Source organism: Eriocheir sinensis, chromosome 35 (assembly GCF_024679095.1).
Source record: "Eriocheir sinensis breed Jianghai 21 chromosome 35, ASM2467909v1, whole genome shotgun sequence".
Classification (NCBI taxonomy): domain Eukaryota; kingdom Metazoa; phylum Arthropoda; class Malacostraca; order Decapoda; family Varunidae; genus Eriocheir; species Eriocheir sinensis.
This window is the reverse complement of record NC_066543.1, coordinates 10782779-10801115: the sequence shown is the minus strand read 5'-3', so window position 1 is coordinate 10801115 and position 18337 is coordinate 10782779. Positions and strand designations below refer to the sequence as shown.

General features: G+C 42.2%; 1 protein-coding gene across 1 annotated transcript; it reads left to right on the top strand.

Moving 5' to 3' along the window:
* Nucleotides 1–474: 474 nt before the first annotated feature.
* LOC127007376 (ubiquitin-conjugating enzyme E2 A) lies at nucleotides 475–9731 on the top strand. Its single transcript, XM_050878272.1, has 5 exons — nucleotides 475–672; nucleotides 3042–3122; nucleotides 5493–5697; nucleotides 6045–6173; nucleotides 7586–9731. Exons 1-5 carry the CDS (start codon nucleotides 629–631, stop codon nucleotides 7622–7624), a joined length of 498 nt encoding a protein of 165 aa, XP_050734229.1. The 5' UTR covers nucleotides 475–628; the 3' UTR covers nucleotides 7625–9731.
* The last annotated feature ends 8606 nt before the right edge of the window (nucleotides 9732–18337 follow it).

Sequence of the window (18337 nt, the reverse complement as noted above, 5' to 3'; positions counted from 1 at the left end):
GGGTATAAATCCATGATGGGTTAGATGTATTGGTAGCGATGTGAAGAAGGAAAAAAAAAGGTGTAGAAATCAAGGATAAGATGGGTTAGGAGGTCTGTAATGGTGGAAAATCAAGAGTATAAGCTACATAAGAACTTCTGGATAAAACATGTAGCCTATTAGACTAATAAGGAGGGCTGTGCAGGAGGAAAATAAGAGTATGTAAGGATATCATGGGTTAGATGGATTAGGAGATCTGTAATGGTGCAAAATGTATATGAATTTATGGAGCTGTGCATAGGGCAGATAAGAGGATGTAAAGAAATCATGAAGTTAGAAGAATTAAGCGATCTGTAATAGCGGAAAATAATGCGGATATGAGTCTTCTTGGATGAATCATGGGTTAGGCTGATTAGAATAGCTTCGTAGACGTAATTTACAGTCCCCTCGCTTGTCTCTTCTCAGCTGTTACCCGCGAGGCCTTATGGGATGACGTCATGCTCTTCAGTGACGTCACAAACATTGGGAAAGAAAGCGTTCGGGATCTCGCCTCCGCGGTGTACCTTTTGGCTTTAATGTGTAAGGCGGACCTCCTCTCCTAGTCAGCGGCGTCCAGGCAGGAAGTGTAGAGCCCCCAGCACACACAGCCATGTCTACCCCGGCGAGGCGGCGGCTTATGAGGGACTTTAAGAGGTAAGAAGAGGCCGTGACGTGAGGCTCCAGGTGATGGGTGTGCTGCCACCTCTCATCAGCTGACCTTGTTTCCTCCTGTCTTTATCTGGTGTTTTCCGTGTTTCCTTCACCGTGTTTTGCCTCCCAGTGTGATTTTTAGGGGTCTGGCGATGGTTGGCGTTTTTTCGTCGTCTTTGGGTGTGTTTGGTGGTGGTTGTCTTGTGTTGCTCTTGTCAAACTGTATTGGTGTGTGTTGCGTAGACGTTCTTTATCTGTTGTTTTTCCTGTTTGTGTTATCTTGTTTTGCTTTCCCAGTGTGGGTTTTTGGGTTTCAACGGTGACTTTCTCTTCCTCATCTCTTATAATCGTCTTCGTTGGTGATGAGTTAGTGTTCGTTTTGTGTTGCGGAGACGTGGATAGAAAGGAGTCTTGTAAATATTTGTGGAGAGTGAAGGGGTACATCGCTATTTACTCATTCTCATTGCTGCGACTGTTTTCATATCATTTAAAGAGGGAAAAGTTGCTGGTGATGGTGCAATCTCGCCCATCAGCTGACTTCCCTTTCCTCCCTTCTCCTCCTCCTCCTTTTACATCCAGTTTTCCATGTTTTCCCACCCCTCACCCTCCCTTAATCCCCCTTTATACACTCATGGCTCGCGGCAGAACGCTTCCTCGCCACTCATGCTGACGTAATGGTTAAGCAAGCGAGGGGTTTTCCTTGACGAAGCAGGACGCATTTTGTTTTTAAGTTCTTTGTTGGGCTTCTATAAATAAGTCCTGTGCTGCGTACGTATTGGCGAGCCTCACATGTGTCCGTGTTTCCTAGCAGCACCTCGTAGTCTTAAGGGGCCAGGGGGAGGACCTATTAGCATGGGTTGCATTGTTTTCTTGCTTGAAGAACATTCCATTTAGGTATATAATGTTTAGAAGCAGCTCAGGTAGTCCTTGGGCCACACCCCTCCCCCTGCCTTGCCCCGCCCCGCCCCTCTATGGCCTGGGGATTGTGTCTTTGTTGTGCTTCTGTCCTTGTAGCACCTCATTATTAAGGTATCAACTATTAAGCATCACCCAGAGACTAGTTATTGAGGATTGATGCAGTCAGAGCTTGATGGGATGAGCTGGTTGTGTGATATTACTTGGGCATTCACTGTGATTTTATGGTTCTCCTGCCTTTATTTCACTCTTTAAGGAAGGGACTCAAGTTCATCAAACAAGGGACAATTTAAGGAGACTTTGGCCTCCTAGATGAAGCAGTTCTTTCCAACATCTGTGTGATGGGTTGGGTGTGGTGTGTGGCCTGCCCATGTAACCTGGGTATTAGCTGCCTTTGTTGTGCTCCTGTCCTCATTTCGTCCCTCATTGAAGGAGGTCACACAAAGACAAATTTCCAAAATTTAAAGCCATTTATAATGTTTGTGTTTGTGATGGGTGTTGGTCAGTCAGGAGGGGAGTGTGGCGTCATCTAGTTAGTTGGTTCAATATGCTTTTTGAAGGATGAAGCAACACCTCATTAGTTATCACAACAGCTCCACGTTGGCCCCCACACGTGAGGATGTGGAGATAATAACCTCAGCAGCATATCTCGAGATTAGCAGAGTTGCCAGCAATCATTAAGGGAACTGCTTGAATATGTCCGCATCCCACAACCTTATGATATAAATTTTCACATCGACGATAGAATTACTTACCATACTTTTAGTAAAAATATTGGTCACAAGAGATTAGTCATTGAAAATGAGTGCCAAAGGTTCTGAGGGTGCCATGCAGGTGCCAATCATCATTAGCTAAGGATAGGTCAGGGTGTGTCCCCTGCTGAGGAATATTGACTATGGCAAGTTGGCAACCATATGAGGAGGACTGTAATTTGGAAGAGAGAAATGTTATGAAAAATGTTCAACACAGCTCTCCATATCTATCTTACTTTTTACATTTCTTTTTATTGACTGGGTAGTTGTATATATTAAGGCAATGTAGAGAGGAGTTGCATTCCTGGACCCCAGTATAGAATACCTACTTTAATTATTTTACCTGGTATGTGAACTTTAACACAGCCTTCCTTATTACCTATATATTTTACCATTGATTTGGTAGTTTTGTTGAGGCACCACAGAGGGAAGAAGAGGGTTAAGGGAGCTCTAATCCTGGGTCTCATATTATAATTTATGATTTAACCTGGTATGAAAAGTTAAAAATGACCTTCCATATTTATTTTATTGCCTTGGTATGTAGCTATGTTGCAGTGTTCAAAGGAGGCATTTGCTGATTGGGAGATCTTGAATGACTGCAAAATTTATATTGGTAACTGTTACTTCTGTTGACTATATTCTTAGATGTCAGAGTTAAAATGCAGCAGCGTCATAGATGTACACCTTGTTGTTTCTTTGTTACAGGCTGCAGCAGGACCCTCCGGCAGGTGTCAGCGCAGCGCCCACAGAAAATAATATTATGATATGGAATGCTGTCATATTTGGGTATGTATTGGCACTGGTGCATTCTACAGGTGATCTTGCCTTCCAGATGGATTCCTCATCCTCTCTTATCAGATTTAGTGAAACTTTTGCTGTTGCCTTAGATATATGGAGAAATTTTGACAGTCTGGCACAAATCTTTGCTCTCTAATCACTGACCTATGGATTCTCTCTAATTTTGTCTCCAGTTTCCTTTCAGGCTAATCTCTTTGCTATGGTAGACAGTCACTGCTTTAGGCCTAAACCTATCAACAATGGTGTTCTGCATGGCTCTGTTCGATCTCCCACTCTCCTTCTTGTGTTCATTAACGATCTTTCCCAAACAAACTGTTCTATCCACTCCTAAGCTAATGATTCTGCTCTGCATTACTCAACATCTAACAGAATACCCTTCCAATAGGAGTAACAGGACTCAAGACTGGATTCTGCAGGGCACTTAACCTCAGACCTTGCTATCATTTCTGAATGGGGCAGAAGGAACTTTTAATGCCTCAAAAGCTTGATTTCTCCACCTGTCAACTTGACTCAGTCTTCCAAACACATCCTGTATTCTTTGATAACACTTATCTGTCTTCCTTCTTCTATACTAAACATTCTAGGCCTATCCTTAACTCAGAATCTCAGCTAGAAACCTCAGAATTTATATCTCTTACTAAATGAGCTTCCTCGAGGTTAGGCATCCTGTATTGTCTACCAGTTCTTTTCCCCTCACAGATGCTTTCCATATACAAGGGGCTTATCTGCCGTCATATTGAGTATGTTTCTCATATATATGGGGGTTCCACACATGCACAGCCCATTTGGACAGAATGGAGTCAAGGGCTCTTCATGTCATCAACTTCCCTTCTCTCACTGATAGTCTTCTACTTCTTAAACTCTGCTGCAATGTTGCCTCTCTTACCTTCTATTGATATTTTCATGCTAACCTCTCTTTTGAACTTGCTAACACCATACTTCCACCCCTCCTGCAACCCTGCTAGGCTGCTACACACAACTTTGTGATCTTCCTCATCCCTATGTATGTTATTTAAATCTCAAGTGTTAACTAGATTTTCATTTTTTCATCTCTTTCACTGGCAAACCGTGGAACAGCCTTCCTCTGTCTGTATTCCTTCCTCCCTAAACTTTTACCAGGAGGGGAGTATCAAGACACCTTTCCATCTGACTTTGACCCTCTCTTCTGGCCACTATATTCTGTTTTCTTTTGCAGGAGCAGCGTTAGCAGGCTTTTTTTCTGCCTTTGAGCTGCCCTTCTTCATCTTTGGCTTTGGCTTCTTCTTTTTCATCTTCTTCTTCCCTCTCTTCTTCTTTTTCTTGTTCTTCTTGTTCTTCTTTTTCTTTCTTCTTCTTTTTTCTTCTTCTTCTTTTTCTTTCTTCTTCTTTTTTCTTCTTCTTCTTCTTCTTCTTCTTCTTCTTCTTCTTCTTCTAGATTTGTATAGATTCCTGAGAGGTGAGAGGATGAGTGACAGTGAGTTAGTAAAAAGCCTGAAGATGAATGGTGAACTTGTCACAGAAAAGGAGAAAATGAGGGAGATGATTAAAGAGTTTTGGGAAGAAATAGGAGGAGTAGATGAACTATTACTACTACTACTTCTATTACTACTACTATACTTGTTATGTAATCCAATAGACTGGGGATTAGTCATGCAACAAGGGATTAGTCATGCAGCTGCTTCTTTCACTATATGGTGCAACCGTACAATACATGAGTAATAAACATTTAGCTCCTACTGTGCAAGAGGTTGGGTAATGGCTTTCATTTCTTTGACTATTTTTATTATAGAATACTTACCATATATTGAGGAGTGTGTAGTAGTGGGTTTCATTATTGAATGGGTTACCAGGCCCCATGAAGCACCATTAGAGGAATGTTTTTTGCAATGGTTTCAGATGAACTTATTAAGGATTGTTGTGTGCTTTATGTTATCATAAGCTAACATTTTTCTCTCCATATTTCAATCCCGTAGTAAATCTGAAAATACCTGTAGATGTACTGGAATTCCCACTCTACCTAATCACTGTTGCTGTACAAAAATTTCCTGAAACGCACTGTGCACTAGACATCAAATGAACCCAGAGCACATAAGTAACTCCCTTCCTTTTCAATGCTACACACACAGCTGAAGGTACATGGCTTGGGTAGCCTTTACTCAGGGTCAGGTGGGGAACACGTGATGAAAAAGATGTCAGGTAAAAATCTCCCTCAAAAGTGTTCAAGGGCCAATGATACGTACACCATTTGAGTGATATGGTATCTGGTGCACTTTTTAGGAGTGATTATTATATTTGATTTAAGGCCTCACAATGTAAAGCTTTTGAGAATGGTTTCAGCACTGTTTCCAGTCTTAAGTATTGTTTTTGTCCTGTTTTCAGGCCCCATGATACGCCCTTTGAAGACGGCACATTCAAGCTCACATTGGAGTTCACAGAAGAGTATCCTAATAAGCCCCCTACCGTTAAGTTTGTTAGCAAGATGTTCCACCCTAATGTGTACGCTGATGGTGGAATCTGTCTGGATATCCTTCAAAACAGATGGTCCCCCACCTATGATGTAGCCGCTATTCTAACCTCCATACAGGTCAGTGTTGTTGTCCTTCTGTTGTTAGGTTGTGTTAAGGTTGGCCATTCTTTATCAAGGGAGTGTTCTGTACATGGCAGTTTTATATGCATTTTTGTTTTACATTTTTCAGTTACTAAGAAATGAAAGTTACAGGCCAATATTTCTAGGATGTAATTATATCTAGTGCTGTACTGACTTTCTTGAATATTCACCGTTATTATAGTATGGATGTCCGAAGATGTTCACCTTGAATATCCTCTCCTTTCATGAGCCATCAGATCCATGTGGCATCTCTGTAATTAAGTGCTGATGTTCTGGCCAGTAGCATGTCCTCTAACTTTACCTTGTTCTTTCCTTCACTGCAGTCTTTGTTGGATGAACCCAACCCTAATTCACCAGCTAACAGTTTGGCAGCACAACTTTATCAAGAAAATCGCCGTGAATATGAAAAACGTGTAGCTGCAATTGTAGAGCAGAGTTGGCTCAATTTTCAGGTGAGTGTTGTGTTCATGTGGCCAGTGGGAATAGGACACCAGGGCAGGGCGGGGCATGTTTGCCAGTGTGTACACACCGGTCCAGCTCAGTCATATGAGGAAATAGAATTTCTTGGGGGATTTAGAAGAGGTACAAAAATATGTAGTATAATGTACATTTATTGCCACTTTATTTTATCTTCCATACTTTATAACTTTTTGCTTAATAGATCTTCAGTTATATTATCATTATTAGTTATTATCATTATTATAATTATTATTATTATTATTGTTATTATTATTATTATTATTATTACTGTTGTTGCTGCTGTTGGCATTTGTAATCTGGCATTCATTTTCATACCTCACCTCAATTTCCCTAAGTAGATTATTCCCTGATATGAAGCATTAATTGTAGTGGTATATATTGACTGGCAAGAATACATCCGGTGTTATCTGTTCACTGCAGTTTAGAATTCAGTGGTTCATAATTGATACACAAGAAGTGGGATTTGGGTACTAATAATAAAGACTAATAATAACCATGATGACATTATAGGCTAATTATGTTGCCATTGCACCATTTATTTGCCATGCGAGTTTTCTTGAAAAGAAGATGAAGCTGTTAGTCATTGGGTTTTCAGATCTAGAATATAAATGGATTGCCTGTTATTTTTATTTTTTATACAAGTATACTATATATAATAAAACTAGTCTGAATTTCTGGAGAGGTTAAAATATTTTTACACCAGGATTATTTAAAGACTTTTTATGGTAAATGTTTGAATTCCTGCATGATGAGACATTGACCTTCCCGAGGTGAGGGAGTGATCTGATTAGACCCTTGCCCATTACATTGTTTATCTCCTCTAAGACACTGACAAAGGTAAATGAGGGACTAGGTGATGAAAAGTGTTAGCAAAAGCAATAAATAGGAAGAGGGGCTGCAAGGTGCAATGAGTACCATTATACTGTTATACACAGCAATATCCTCTCAACAGTCATGTGCATCAAAGATATGGATGTGAAATGTAACACAGCAATCCTGATTACATACAGAGAAGCTGAGCTATGTAAGAGGTGCTTGTGGTGTGCCAAGATATGATGAAGATACCAGTGAAAATGTGCATGACAGTTTTGGTATGAGTAACAGTGAAGGGAATGGATTGTAGAGAAGATGAGTGGATAAAGCGGGGCACTCAAGTTAGTTTATATTTTTACATTGTTTTATGTTTAGTATCAATTATCTTAACCTGCTGTATTTACTGTGGGTTGCAGGTAACCCAGCAAAACAATGCGAGTTAGAAATGGAGAAAATTTTGTTTCTAACTTTTTTTTCCCTTCAGGATGATGAGGGAGAAGATATTAAAAAGGACACAGGTTGTATTGATGACTTTTGATCTTTGTTTTAACTCATGTTGTCTCTCTTTCAGGATGAAGATGAAGGAGAAGACATGAAAAAGGACACATAGGGAATATGGATGATTTTTGGCGGGGTGGACCACTAGCCCTTGGCCGTGGGGAGTGGCGCGACGCTCGTGTTTTTGTTGTTCATCATCATACCACCTGTCCTGCCTGGCCCCCACACCACACTGCACTGACCTAAGCTCCACTACCACTAAATAGAAGGAAAAAAAGAGAAAAGAAAAAAATATGAAGGCATTCTTCACTGAACCAGATACCTACATTGATAGCAATTTATCATGATGACATTAACTACTGTGAAAGATTTGAGTATTTGAACAGTATCTTTTTTTGTGTGTGATACATTGTTTTTTGCCATTGGATGCTGCCTCTACATGTGCACTGCCCTGAATTATGGGTGTTGGTGGCTGCATGTGTGCATGGTGAGGCTGAAGCCAGGTGTTGTGTGCTGTAGGAGTGTTGGCAGACAATCACTGGAGCCTTGTAGCTCCTGTTATGTGTGGTCAAGTAGCTCATTGGCTGCAACCTGGCTTTTAACAGCTACTTGGCATTTGACTGATGCAGCCCAAATAGTTTAATATAACACTTTATGTTCTGCCTTCGCAAGTTCATTAAGCCGTATTATATAACCTGCATCGTGTTCATTACTCTTGACAAGATCTTATCAAATGATAGATGTGTGTTGTGTAATTTCTCACCTCCCTAATCACAGCTCTAATATAGACATTTACCATTCTGTTAATATGGCTGTTACTAGGCTTTTGCTTTAAGCCATTTCCATCAAACATTCAAATTAAGACTTGTGAAATCAGTTACTCAAGTTTCAGAAAAGTTCTGTGTGAGTATTGTCTATACCAGTGACTTTGGGCCAAGTTAGTATCACCAGACATTCAGTGGTCCCTCTACCAGTGTGGATATCAAAACTGTGTTTTGTATGAATTACTGTAGTTCATATTGAGAGTTTTTAGTTTTTATTTTGTCTTCAATAGAATGCCTGCGTCTAAGTGATATTTTTTCTTGATATTGTAAGCTCTTCGGTTGGGAAAGAATGTTGTGTTGAACTGCTCGGTGTCATCGATTGGAGGGGCATATTAGGGGGAAATGTGTAAATTTTGCATTTACTTAAGAAGGGTTAAGAAATGTTAAAATTGGTGCTTTTCTTCAAATTATGATTTACCTTTGAAGTTATTGTCTTCAATACTTTGTGGAACTTAGGAAGTGTTGGTTTGTGTGTGTGTATGTTGTGCTGGAGGCTGAGGTGGGAGGAGCACCTCCCAGGCTGCAGCGTTGCCTAGTTACTATGCCTGTATGTGTGTGTGAAGCTAGTGTGTAGCGAGTGGGAAGTCAATTACATTTTCAGTCACTTTGTTAAAGATATATTACTTGATATTGAGCTCTAAAAATAGTCAATGATATGGAAGTCATAGCAAAATTTTATGTCTTTCAATTCCAGTTAACACTTAGAAATAGTATATTTCAAACCGATTTGGAGGCCGGTTGTATGCAACATTGCTAGAATATTCTAGTTTCTAAATGGAATTTTTGTTACAGTTTTGTTGTGCACTGACGCCTGAATATGTGCAAGGCCATTTTAGTCACAGCCAATTGCTCATTTGCCCCTAGCAGTGGACAAAGCTTGGAATGAAAGTGGACTGCATAATGAATCCAAGTGAGTTGGAGATCATATATGATGAACATGTTGTTGTAGTCTCTATGAGCAGGTGTTGTAGAAATGTGCGGAACGACTGAACAAGGTTTGCAAAGAAGAGCGAGCATGTCTGTGTGTGAGCGCAGGATTATTGTTTAATATGGCGGCCGATTGGTGTGTAGGCATTACACTTGAAGGTGATCTGAATATACTCTGATACACAATGCTCTTGTTCATTGTTTATGAAGGACAGTTAAGTGCTTAGATCATTTATTCTTTGAGATTTACCAAATAAATGTAGAAGAAATTTGCTTAGTTTAATTACATGTGTATCTTGTCTTGGAAGAGTGGTTTGTTTATGCTATAATCATCCCTGGTTTGGTGTCTCCCTAAACAACTGTAGAGATATCTTGAGTCCAAGACAAACTTTCCTACGTAAAGTAACAAAAAAACTGATTGTGCTTTGTGTATATACTGTAATGTTATCAAATAAATTTCATCCATAATGCAGACTTTATATTCATACCAAACATTAAAGAAGAAAATGAGCCTAGGTATACATAATCCTTGTTCATGAGTAGCAGGAGTGATGTGTAGGATGAGTCAGGCAGAGATTACCCAGGTGACAGCAACCCTTTGAGCAAGGAACACATCCCTTACATTCATCATCATATCAAACATCTAAGTTACATCTTGGGGGTGGCAGGAATGTTGTGTAGGATAAAGAAGGCTAATGTAGACCACCAGACAGCAAGAGAGTGCCATCATTCCCCTTTTTAATTTATTTATTTATTTTTTTACAGTATAGGAAGCAGTTCAAGGGCAAAATAAATAAAGCCTGCTAATCATTGCTCCTATGAAGTCGAAATGAGTGGCCAAAAGAGAGGAAAAGACGATAGGGTAGGCTTTAAAACGTACATACATATAACTGCAGGTGGGGACTTGGGTAGGTATTGTAGGTATATGTAAATACAGTTAATGTGGTCTGGGTTTAGTAAAGATAGTTGCTGTGATTCTTTTTTGTCACAAGATTAAATAAGCTAGTAAAAACGTTATTCTTTCTCTCTTTTTTTTTTTTTCTTTGGAACTTTTGCTCTTCCTTAACCTGTAATAGCCTATTCTGTTTAATATATATTTTACATCAGAGGACACGGCTTAAGGGCAACAAAAAGGGTACAAAATAAAAAGCCTGCTACTCGCCGCTCCCATAAAAGATAAAAGTAAAGAGTAGCCAAAAGAGAGGTCGTGATACCTTGATGGACCTTCTTTCTTCCTTTCTTTCTTTCTTTCTTCCTTTCATTCCTTCTTTACGTTACTTATGTCAGAGTCTGGACCTTCTTTCTTCCTTTCTTTCTTTCTTCCTTCTTTACGTTACTTATGTCAGAGTCTGGACCTTCTTTCTTCCTTTCTTTCCTTCTTTCTTTACGTTACTTATGTCAGAGTCTGGACCTTCTTTCTTCCTTTCTTTCTTTCTTTACGTTACTTATGTCAGAGTCTGGACCTTCTTTCTTTCTTTCTTTCTTCCTTTCTTCCTTTCATTCCTTCTTTACGTTACTTATGTCAGAGTTTCTTATTTATAAAACGGCGAGGTGCTTTTGTATGCGCTTATATTAGTTTTGTTTGTCAGCTGTCCGTTGAAAGTGGTGGTGGGCAGGTGGGCGGCGGGGGCAGTCACAGGTGGAAGGTGGAGGTAAGTACGCCTTTTCTTATCAGTGTCAGTGTCTTGTCTTTCGTTCGGTAATATCTGGTGATCGCAGCCGCCCCAGGAGCCTTGTGATAGGGAGTATACCGGCTGACAGGGGCACCATCAGTAGGCTAGGCAGTGGTTGGTGTGGGGCAGGGCAGGGTTAGTTGACTTGTTTTGGGTTTTTCCTCATGACAGCCACTAGGGGGTCATCAGTAGGCCGTCATCAGTAGTCGTCACCGTCATTAGTAGCCGTCATCGTCATCAGTAGGCCGTCATTAGTAGTCGTCACCGTCATCAGTAGCTCGTCACCGTCATCAGTAGGCCGTCATTAGTAGCCGTCATCGTCATCAGTAGGCCGTCATTAGTAGTCGTCACCGTCATTAGTAGCCGTCATCGTCATCAGTAGGCCGTCATTAGTAGTCGTCACCGTCATTAGTAGTCGTCACCGTCATTAGTAGCCGTCATCGTCATCAGTAGGCCGTCATTAGTAGTCGTCACCGTCATTAGTAGCCGTCATCGTCATCAGTAGGCCGTCATCAGTAGTCGTCACCATCATTAGTAGTCGTCACCATCATTAGTAGCCGTCATCGTCATCAGTAGGCCGTCATCAGTAGTCGTCACCATCATTAGTAGCCGTCATCGTCATCAGTAGGCCGTCATCAGTAGTCGTCACCGTCATTAGTAGCCGTCATCGTCATCAGTAGGCCGTCATCAGTAGTCGTCACCGTCATTAGTAGCCGTCATCGTCATCAGTAGGCCGTCATCAGTAGTCGTCACCATCATTAGTAGCCGTCATCGTCATCAGTAGGCCGTCATTAGTAGTCGTCACCATCATTAGTAGCCGTCATCGTCATCAGTAGGCCGTCATTAGTAGTCGTCACCGTCATTAGTAGCCGTCATCGTCATCAGTAGGCCGTCATTAGTAGTCGTCACCGTCATTAGTAGCCGTCATCGTCATCAGTAGGCCGTCATCAGTAACCGTCACCGTCATCAGAAGTCACCGTCATCAGTAGGCCGCCATCAGTAGTCGTCACCGTCATTAGTAGCCGTCATCGTCATCGGTAACCGTCACCGTCATCAGAAGTCACCGTCATCAATAGGCCGCCATTAGTAGCTGTCATCAATAACCGTCACCGTCATAAAGTAGCCGTCATCGTCATCAATAACCGTCACCGTTATAAGTAGATGTCATCGTCATCAATAGGCCATTACCAGCAGGACGCCATCAGTAGGCTAGGTTGGTGTGGAGTGGGGCGGAGATTTTTTTAGTTGACTTCTTTTGGGGTTTTCCTCATTGCATTCACCAGGGGGCCTCATTTTTGGTGATAAGTGAATATATGTCATGTGGGCTATTTCCTTACATGATTAATTCCGTTTCTCTATCATGATAAAGTCTAATTATATTATATATTTGACAGTTTATCAGCGGTGTTTGTTTGATCAGCTACAATGAAGCTGATTAAACGACATATACATCCTACACGGTGTCTGAGGCCTATATTTTGCTTCTCTTTCTTTTATTTATTCTTCCTTTCTTCCTCCCTTATTCTTTCATTCTGTATATAGCTGCTACAGGGACCATCATTCATCTGACTCAAGCAACCCTAGGCACATATTTTCAGCCATTTAGGGGCTTACACACCCACATGTGATAGGCTTTTGTGGAAGTTTTGGGTATTTACGTAGGTAGTTTTATGAGCGTAGTAGTAATAGTTTGGCAAGGCTTCTTAGTCATGAATGTGACACCCCCCCACACTCTTATTAGAACCCGACCAATCTCCTTTGTAGCCTTTGGCGTTTGTTGTGAGCCGAAAGCGTACGCATTTACGAACATAGGCTATCCTGTGCACACACGTCGTGTAGCCAGAATGAATCTTAATCTACGTGATGTCATCTCACATTGATTTTCCTAAGGCCGTGGATTTTCCCACTCCATGTTGATTCGTAAAGTACGTATACCTATATAAGAATAGCAGCATTGTAAGAGAAAATGATGACTAGACAGAGAACCGTCATAGATGATATAGTGAACACAAGTCATTGGCATTGTCCGTCTTCGTCAAAACATTTATACGCTCTCCCTAGAGTCCTATACCGAGGCGGGAGGATCTGTTGGCATAGATTTTCCTTTCCAGACGTGAATCACTCCACATGAGGGTTCATTAACAAGCGGAACAGGTGTGTGTGTGTGTGTGTGTGTGTGTCCTGGTGGCCGTGGCCTTGGCAGTGTCGAGAGCAATGGTGCTGCCTCCTAAGGGCGCCAAAGTGGGTCATCAGTACTTGAGGCGCCTCGCGGTGCCCCACAGGTCAGGGTCATGCAGCTGGGGGCGCCACCTGGGGCCACCTGTGTGTGTACGGGGGCCGTGTAGGATGTATGGTAATTTGTAGATACCATTCCACTTAGTACGCACAACAGAGGATAGAACTGGAAAAACGAGTTAAGTTATGAAGCTTAAATCGTGTGTCTGAGGCCGATATTTTGCCTCCCTTTCTTTTATTCATTCTTCCTTTCTTCCGTATTCTTTGTTTTTCTTCCTCTCTTTCCTTGTTTTTTTTTTCTTTCGTTTTTCTTCCTCCCTTTCTTTCCTCTGGTTTTCTTTCTGTCTTAATTCCTCCCTTTCTTTCCTCCTTTTTTTTTTCTTTTTCCTTTATCGCATGTAAATCTTTCCTTGCCATGTTTGTGTTCTCGCCGTGACCACGTACGAGGAACAGGAATTGTCACAGAATCCTTCGGGCGTGTAAGGACCTGGGATTTTTTTTTTTGCATCGCTTCTTCTTCTTTTTCTTCTTCTTCTTTTTTTTCTTCTTCTTCTTCTTCTTCTCCTTCTTTTTCTTCTTCTTCTTTTTCTTCTTCTTCTTCTTCTTCGTCTTCTTCCTACTTCTCTTCTTCATATCATCCCTATCATCATCGTCATCATCATTGGCTACACACAGCTCCGTGCTTCTAACCACGATCTGTATTTAGCCTACGTATTTGTTGTATCCAGATGTGGCTTGGCGTAGTAAGAGGCCGTTCACATCACAATCACGTGTAGGCTAAGGACATCCGTTTCTCTGAGGACAAAGAGGAGAGCCATTAAAGGGAATGAAGCAATCGTTCCTTGAGAGAGAGAGAGAGAGAGAGAGAGAGAGAGAGAGAGAGAGAGAGAGAGAGAGAGAGAGAGAGAGATGGGGGGAGAGTCAATGGAAATATACAAAAACGAAACACTATAAATTTTCACATTGGCTTAAGAAAACGGAATATTGCAGTATGTACAGAATATAAGAAAGGAAATATATGACTTTGCACCCTTACTTCCTCGATGGTGAATTATGCCTCACACCCACACGAGGGATATTCTGTATAAACACGCGAGTTCAGGCAGGTAAACGGTGCGTGGCGGGTGACCTGTGTTGTCGTTTTGTGGGGGACGCGTTTATTCGTAATGAAATGCAGCACCTTTTCTTAATATTCTGACAGTGGTGTGCGAAAAAGCGTTACATCAAATATTCTCTCTTCGTTGCGTATCAGAGCAAGGAATACCGATGTTTTGTTTTGTTTTTTAAGTCTGCATATAGTACATAATTTAAACTATTTTTTGGCAGGATATGTAGATGGAAATAGATTAAGTGAAGAAAAATAAGGCAGAACCACGTTTTTTTTTTTTTGCAGCATTTGTATAGATGGATGATCTTTCTATTAGTGTTGGGTACAGGTGTGTGTGTGTGTGTGTGTGTGTGTGTGTGTGTGTGTGTGTGTGTGTGTGTGTGTGTGTGTGTGTGTGTTCCTCATAACCTTGATAGCATCACCATCCGTTCTCCTCTTTGTCCTCTTCCTCCCTTTCCGCTTCTTCTTCCTCCTCTTCCTCTTCCTCCACACATGATTGATATTCAAGTCCTCACGGGTCCTCTTATTTTTTTTCTTCATCTTCATTATCATCATAGCCACATGCTAGTCTCTCTCTCTCTCTCTCTCTCTCTCTCTCTCTCTCTCTCTCTCTCTCTCTCTCTCTCTCTCTCTCTCTCTCTCTCTCTCTCTCTCTCTCTCTCTCTCTCTCTCTCTCTCTCTCTCACCACCACCACCACTACCACCACCACCAACAACAACAACAACAAAAAACAACAACAACAGCACCACCACCACCACCTTCTCTCTCTTCTTCATCTCCTTCACCTCATTTTTCACTTTGACCACAACCACCACCTCCTCTCTCTCCTCTCCCTTCTTCTTTGTCTCATTATCCTCATTCTCCACCACCACCACCACCACCTGTAACCAAGCCTCGAGTCGGGGGAGCCACCAAATTTGGACATTGTTTTCCTGGGCAGGTGAGTTGCGCAGCGTTCATAATCACGTTTGTCAGCGGCGGGAGGCGAAGCGAAAAGGAGCGAAACAGGAGGAGGTGAAGAGAGGGAGAGGATGAGAAGTAGAAAAGGGAGAGAATAAGGGAAAAGAAAGCGAGGCGAAAGGGAGCTAAACAGGAGGAGAAGAGTGGGAGAGGATGAGTAGTAGAAAAGGGAGAGAATAAGGGAAAAGAAAGCGAGGCGAAAGGGAGCGAAGCAGGAGGAGGAGAAGAGAGGGAGAGGATGAGGAGTAGAGAAGGGAGAGAATAAGGGAAAAGAAAGCGAGGCGAAAGGGAGCGAAACAGGAGGAGAAGAAGAGAGAGAGGATGAGGAGTAGAAAAGGGAGAGAATAAGGGAAAAGAAAGCGAGGCGAAAGGGAGCGAAACAGGAGGAGAAGAAGAGAGAGAGGATGAGGAGTAGAAAAGGGAGAGAATAAGGGAAAAGAAAGCGAGGCGAAAGGGAGCGAAACAGGAGGAGAGGAGAGAGGGAGATGAGAGGGAGAAAATAAGAGGTAGTAAAAGAGCAAGGAAGAAGAAAGTGTGGTAGAGATGGAGATAATAAAGGTTAGTAGAAGGGTAAGGAAGAGGAAAGTGTGTCAAAAGAGAGAGAAACATATGGAAGAGAGGAGAGAAGGAGAGGGCCAGGAAATTAATATAAGAGCAAGGGAGGAGGAGAAGAGAGGGGAACAAGGAGATGAGTAGAATAATGAGAAAAAGAGAGAGGGTGAGGGTAAGGAGGTGAATAAAAGAGGAAGGAGAGGAGACAGGGAAATTAATATAAGAGCAAGGGAGGAGGAGAAGAGAGGGGAACAAGGAGATGAGTAGAAGAATGAGAAAAAGAGAGAGCGGTAAGGACGTGAATAATAGAGCAGGAGAGAGGAAGGAGAGGAGACAGGGATAAGAAGATACGTGGAAGAGCAAGTGAGGAGGAGCACAATAGAGAGGAAGGGAGCAAGGGAGAAGAAAGTGAGTCAAAAGGGAGCGAAACAGGAGAGAAGAGAGGGAGAGGGTAAGAGGTAAAATAGAAGAGGAAGGGAGGAGGAGGAAAAGAGAGACGATAAGGAGCAGTAAAAGAACAAAGGAGAAGAAGAGGCAAGGGGGAGAAAGAAAGAAAGGGGGAGAGAAGATAAACAGATGATTGGGAAGAGACTAAAGGGGGGAGGATAAATCAGGGAGACAGAAGAAATGGAGAGTTAGATAGAAGGAAGAGATGAAGAGAAGGGGGAGATAAAAGAAGAGGGAGGGGAATAGTCACCCACATGTAAAAGAAGATGAAGAAGATGAAGAAAAAGAAGAGGAGGAAGAAGAAGTATAATAATTTGTTAGGGTAATAATAGTGTGTGTGTGTGTGTGTGTGTGTGTGTGCGTGTGTGTGTGTGTGTGTCTGTGTGTGGGAGGTGGATCAGATCACTCCACCACCACCACTACCACTGCTCCCTCCTCTCCACCACCGCTTCCCTCCCACCCCCCCGTTCTCCCCTCCCCCCCTCGCCGCCTCCACAATTGCCATCTTTAAAACATGATGACTCTCCTTCCTCTCCCTGTCCTTGCTTACATCACCACCACCACCACAACCACCACCACAGCCACCACCACCACAACCTCCACCACCACCACCACCACCACCATCACCAAGGTTAGGTATATGTTAGGTAATTCATTGATGGGGAGAACAGATGGTACAGTAAATAATAGGCTCTCAGTGGCCATTACCTGCAGACTGACTGATTGACTGACTGACTGACTGATTGACTGACTGACTGACCTCTTGTAGTCTCCTCATATCCTTGTGTATCCTTTTATGCGTCCTCCTCCTCCTCCTCCTCCTCCTCCTCCTCATCATCATCATCATCATCATCATCATTCACTTAACATCTCACCACCTTCCTGCTGCCACCTGGTTCCAACACTGTTAAACACTTTTCCTGCTTCTTCCCACACCTTTGTACACCTGTTCGGGTAAATCTGATTGCATTTTTGTCTTGGCTTACCTGTGTGTCTGTTTGTTAGTTTGTTTGTTTGTTAGTTATGGTGTTAAGGTATTATTTTTTGTTTTGTTTTTAACCAGTTGCCTTAAATTTCAACCCTTAACTTAATTATTTTTGTTTGGATATATACTTGTAAGTTACCCTTTCTTAGACTTCCACTCCTCTCTCCCTATTTTTATTTATCTATTTTTACTCCATCTATCTACCTATCTTTCCATCTGTCTATCTATCTATAACATAACCTATCTATCTATCTATATCTATCTACCTATCTATTTATCTATCTATCTATCTATCTCTCTATATATATATCTATCTCTAACGCACTTTCTCTATCTATCTCTAACTTAACCTTCCCTCTTGTTCTCATCTCCACTACCTCATCCTCATTCTCGCTTTCTTTCGTAACCTTCCTATTAACACCCTCCACGCATTCCCTCACGTCACGTTTCCTTGCTCTTCACCTCCGCGCGCTATAATTTCCCTTTGCTTTTCACCTCCGCGATACATAATTGTCGTTTCAGCCGTGACGCGTCGCTCCACTTAGTCACTGCGCGGGCGACCTTGCTGCGTAATGTGTTGTGGGCTGAGTGTCGCGTGTCGGAGCGAGTCAAGGGCAGCCGCTGTGATTTGTAAGGCGTTGTGTAGCAGTGGGGTTAGTAGCAGTAGTAATAGTAGTAGTGGTAGTAGTAGTAAATGTGATTATGAAACGAGGCGCAGTGTAAATGTTTAGTTTCATGACTATGTGTTTTATCTTCTATTGTTTTTTGAGGGAGTGTGGGTTGTGGTAGTATTTATGATAATGGTGGTGATGGTGATGATACAGTGGGTGATTTTGACTCCCCTGTGTGTGTGTGTGTGCGTGTGTGTGTGTGTGTGTGTGTGTGTGTGGAGGGTGTCGACGTGGGTATGCAGTAGTACATGGTGGTGGTGGGTGGTTGGGTGGTGGTGAACATAGACATACAAGGCAGTAGCATCGGCGTGGTGGTGGTGGCATGCGGCGCCCATCATGCCACACCGAATATGGAGTCATGGCGTAGTGGTGGACATTGGCGCGTACTGAATCACGGTGTGTGTGGAGGGGGGGGGGGGGGGATGGAAGTTAGACTTTTTGG

Bases quoted from the DNA above. Each gene is read 5' to 3' on its own strand.
- LOC127007376 (XM_050878272.1), top strand. From the start codon at position 629: ATGTCTACCCCGGCGAGGCGGCGGCTTATGAGGGACTTTAAGAG. The intron at 673-3,041 runs GTAAGAAGAGGC...TCTTTGTTACAG, and splicing joins CTTATGAGGGACTTTAAGAG to GCTGCAGCAGGACCCTCCGG. The intron at 6,174-7,585 runs GTGAGTGTTGTG...TCTCTCTTTCAG, and splicing joins AGAGTTGGCTCAATTTTCAG to GATGAAGATGAAGGAGAAGA.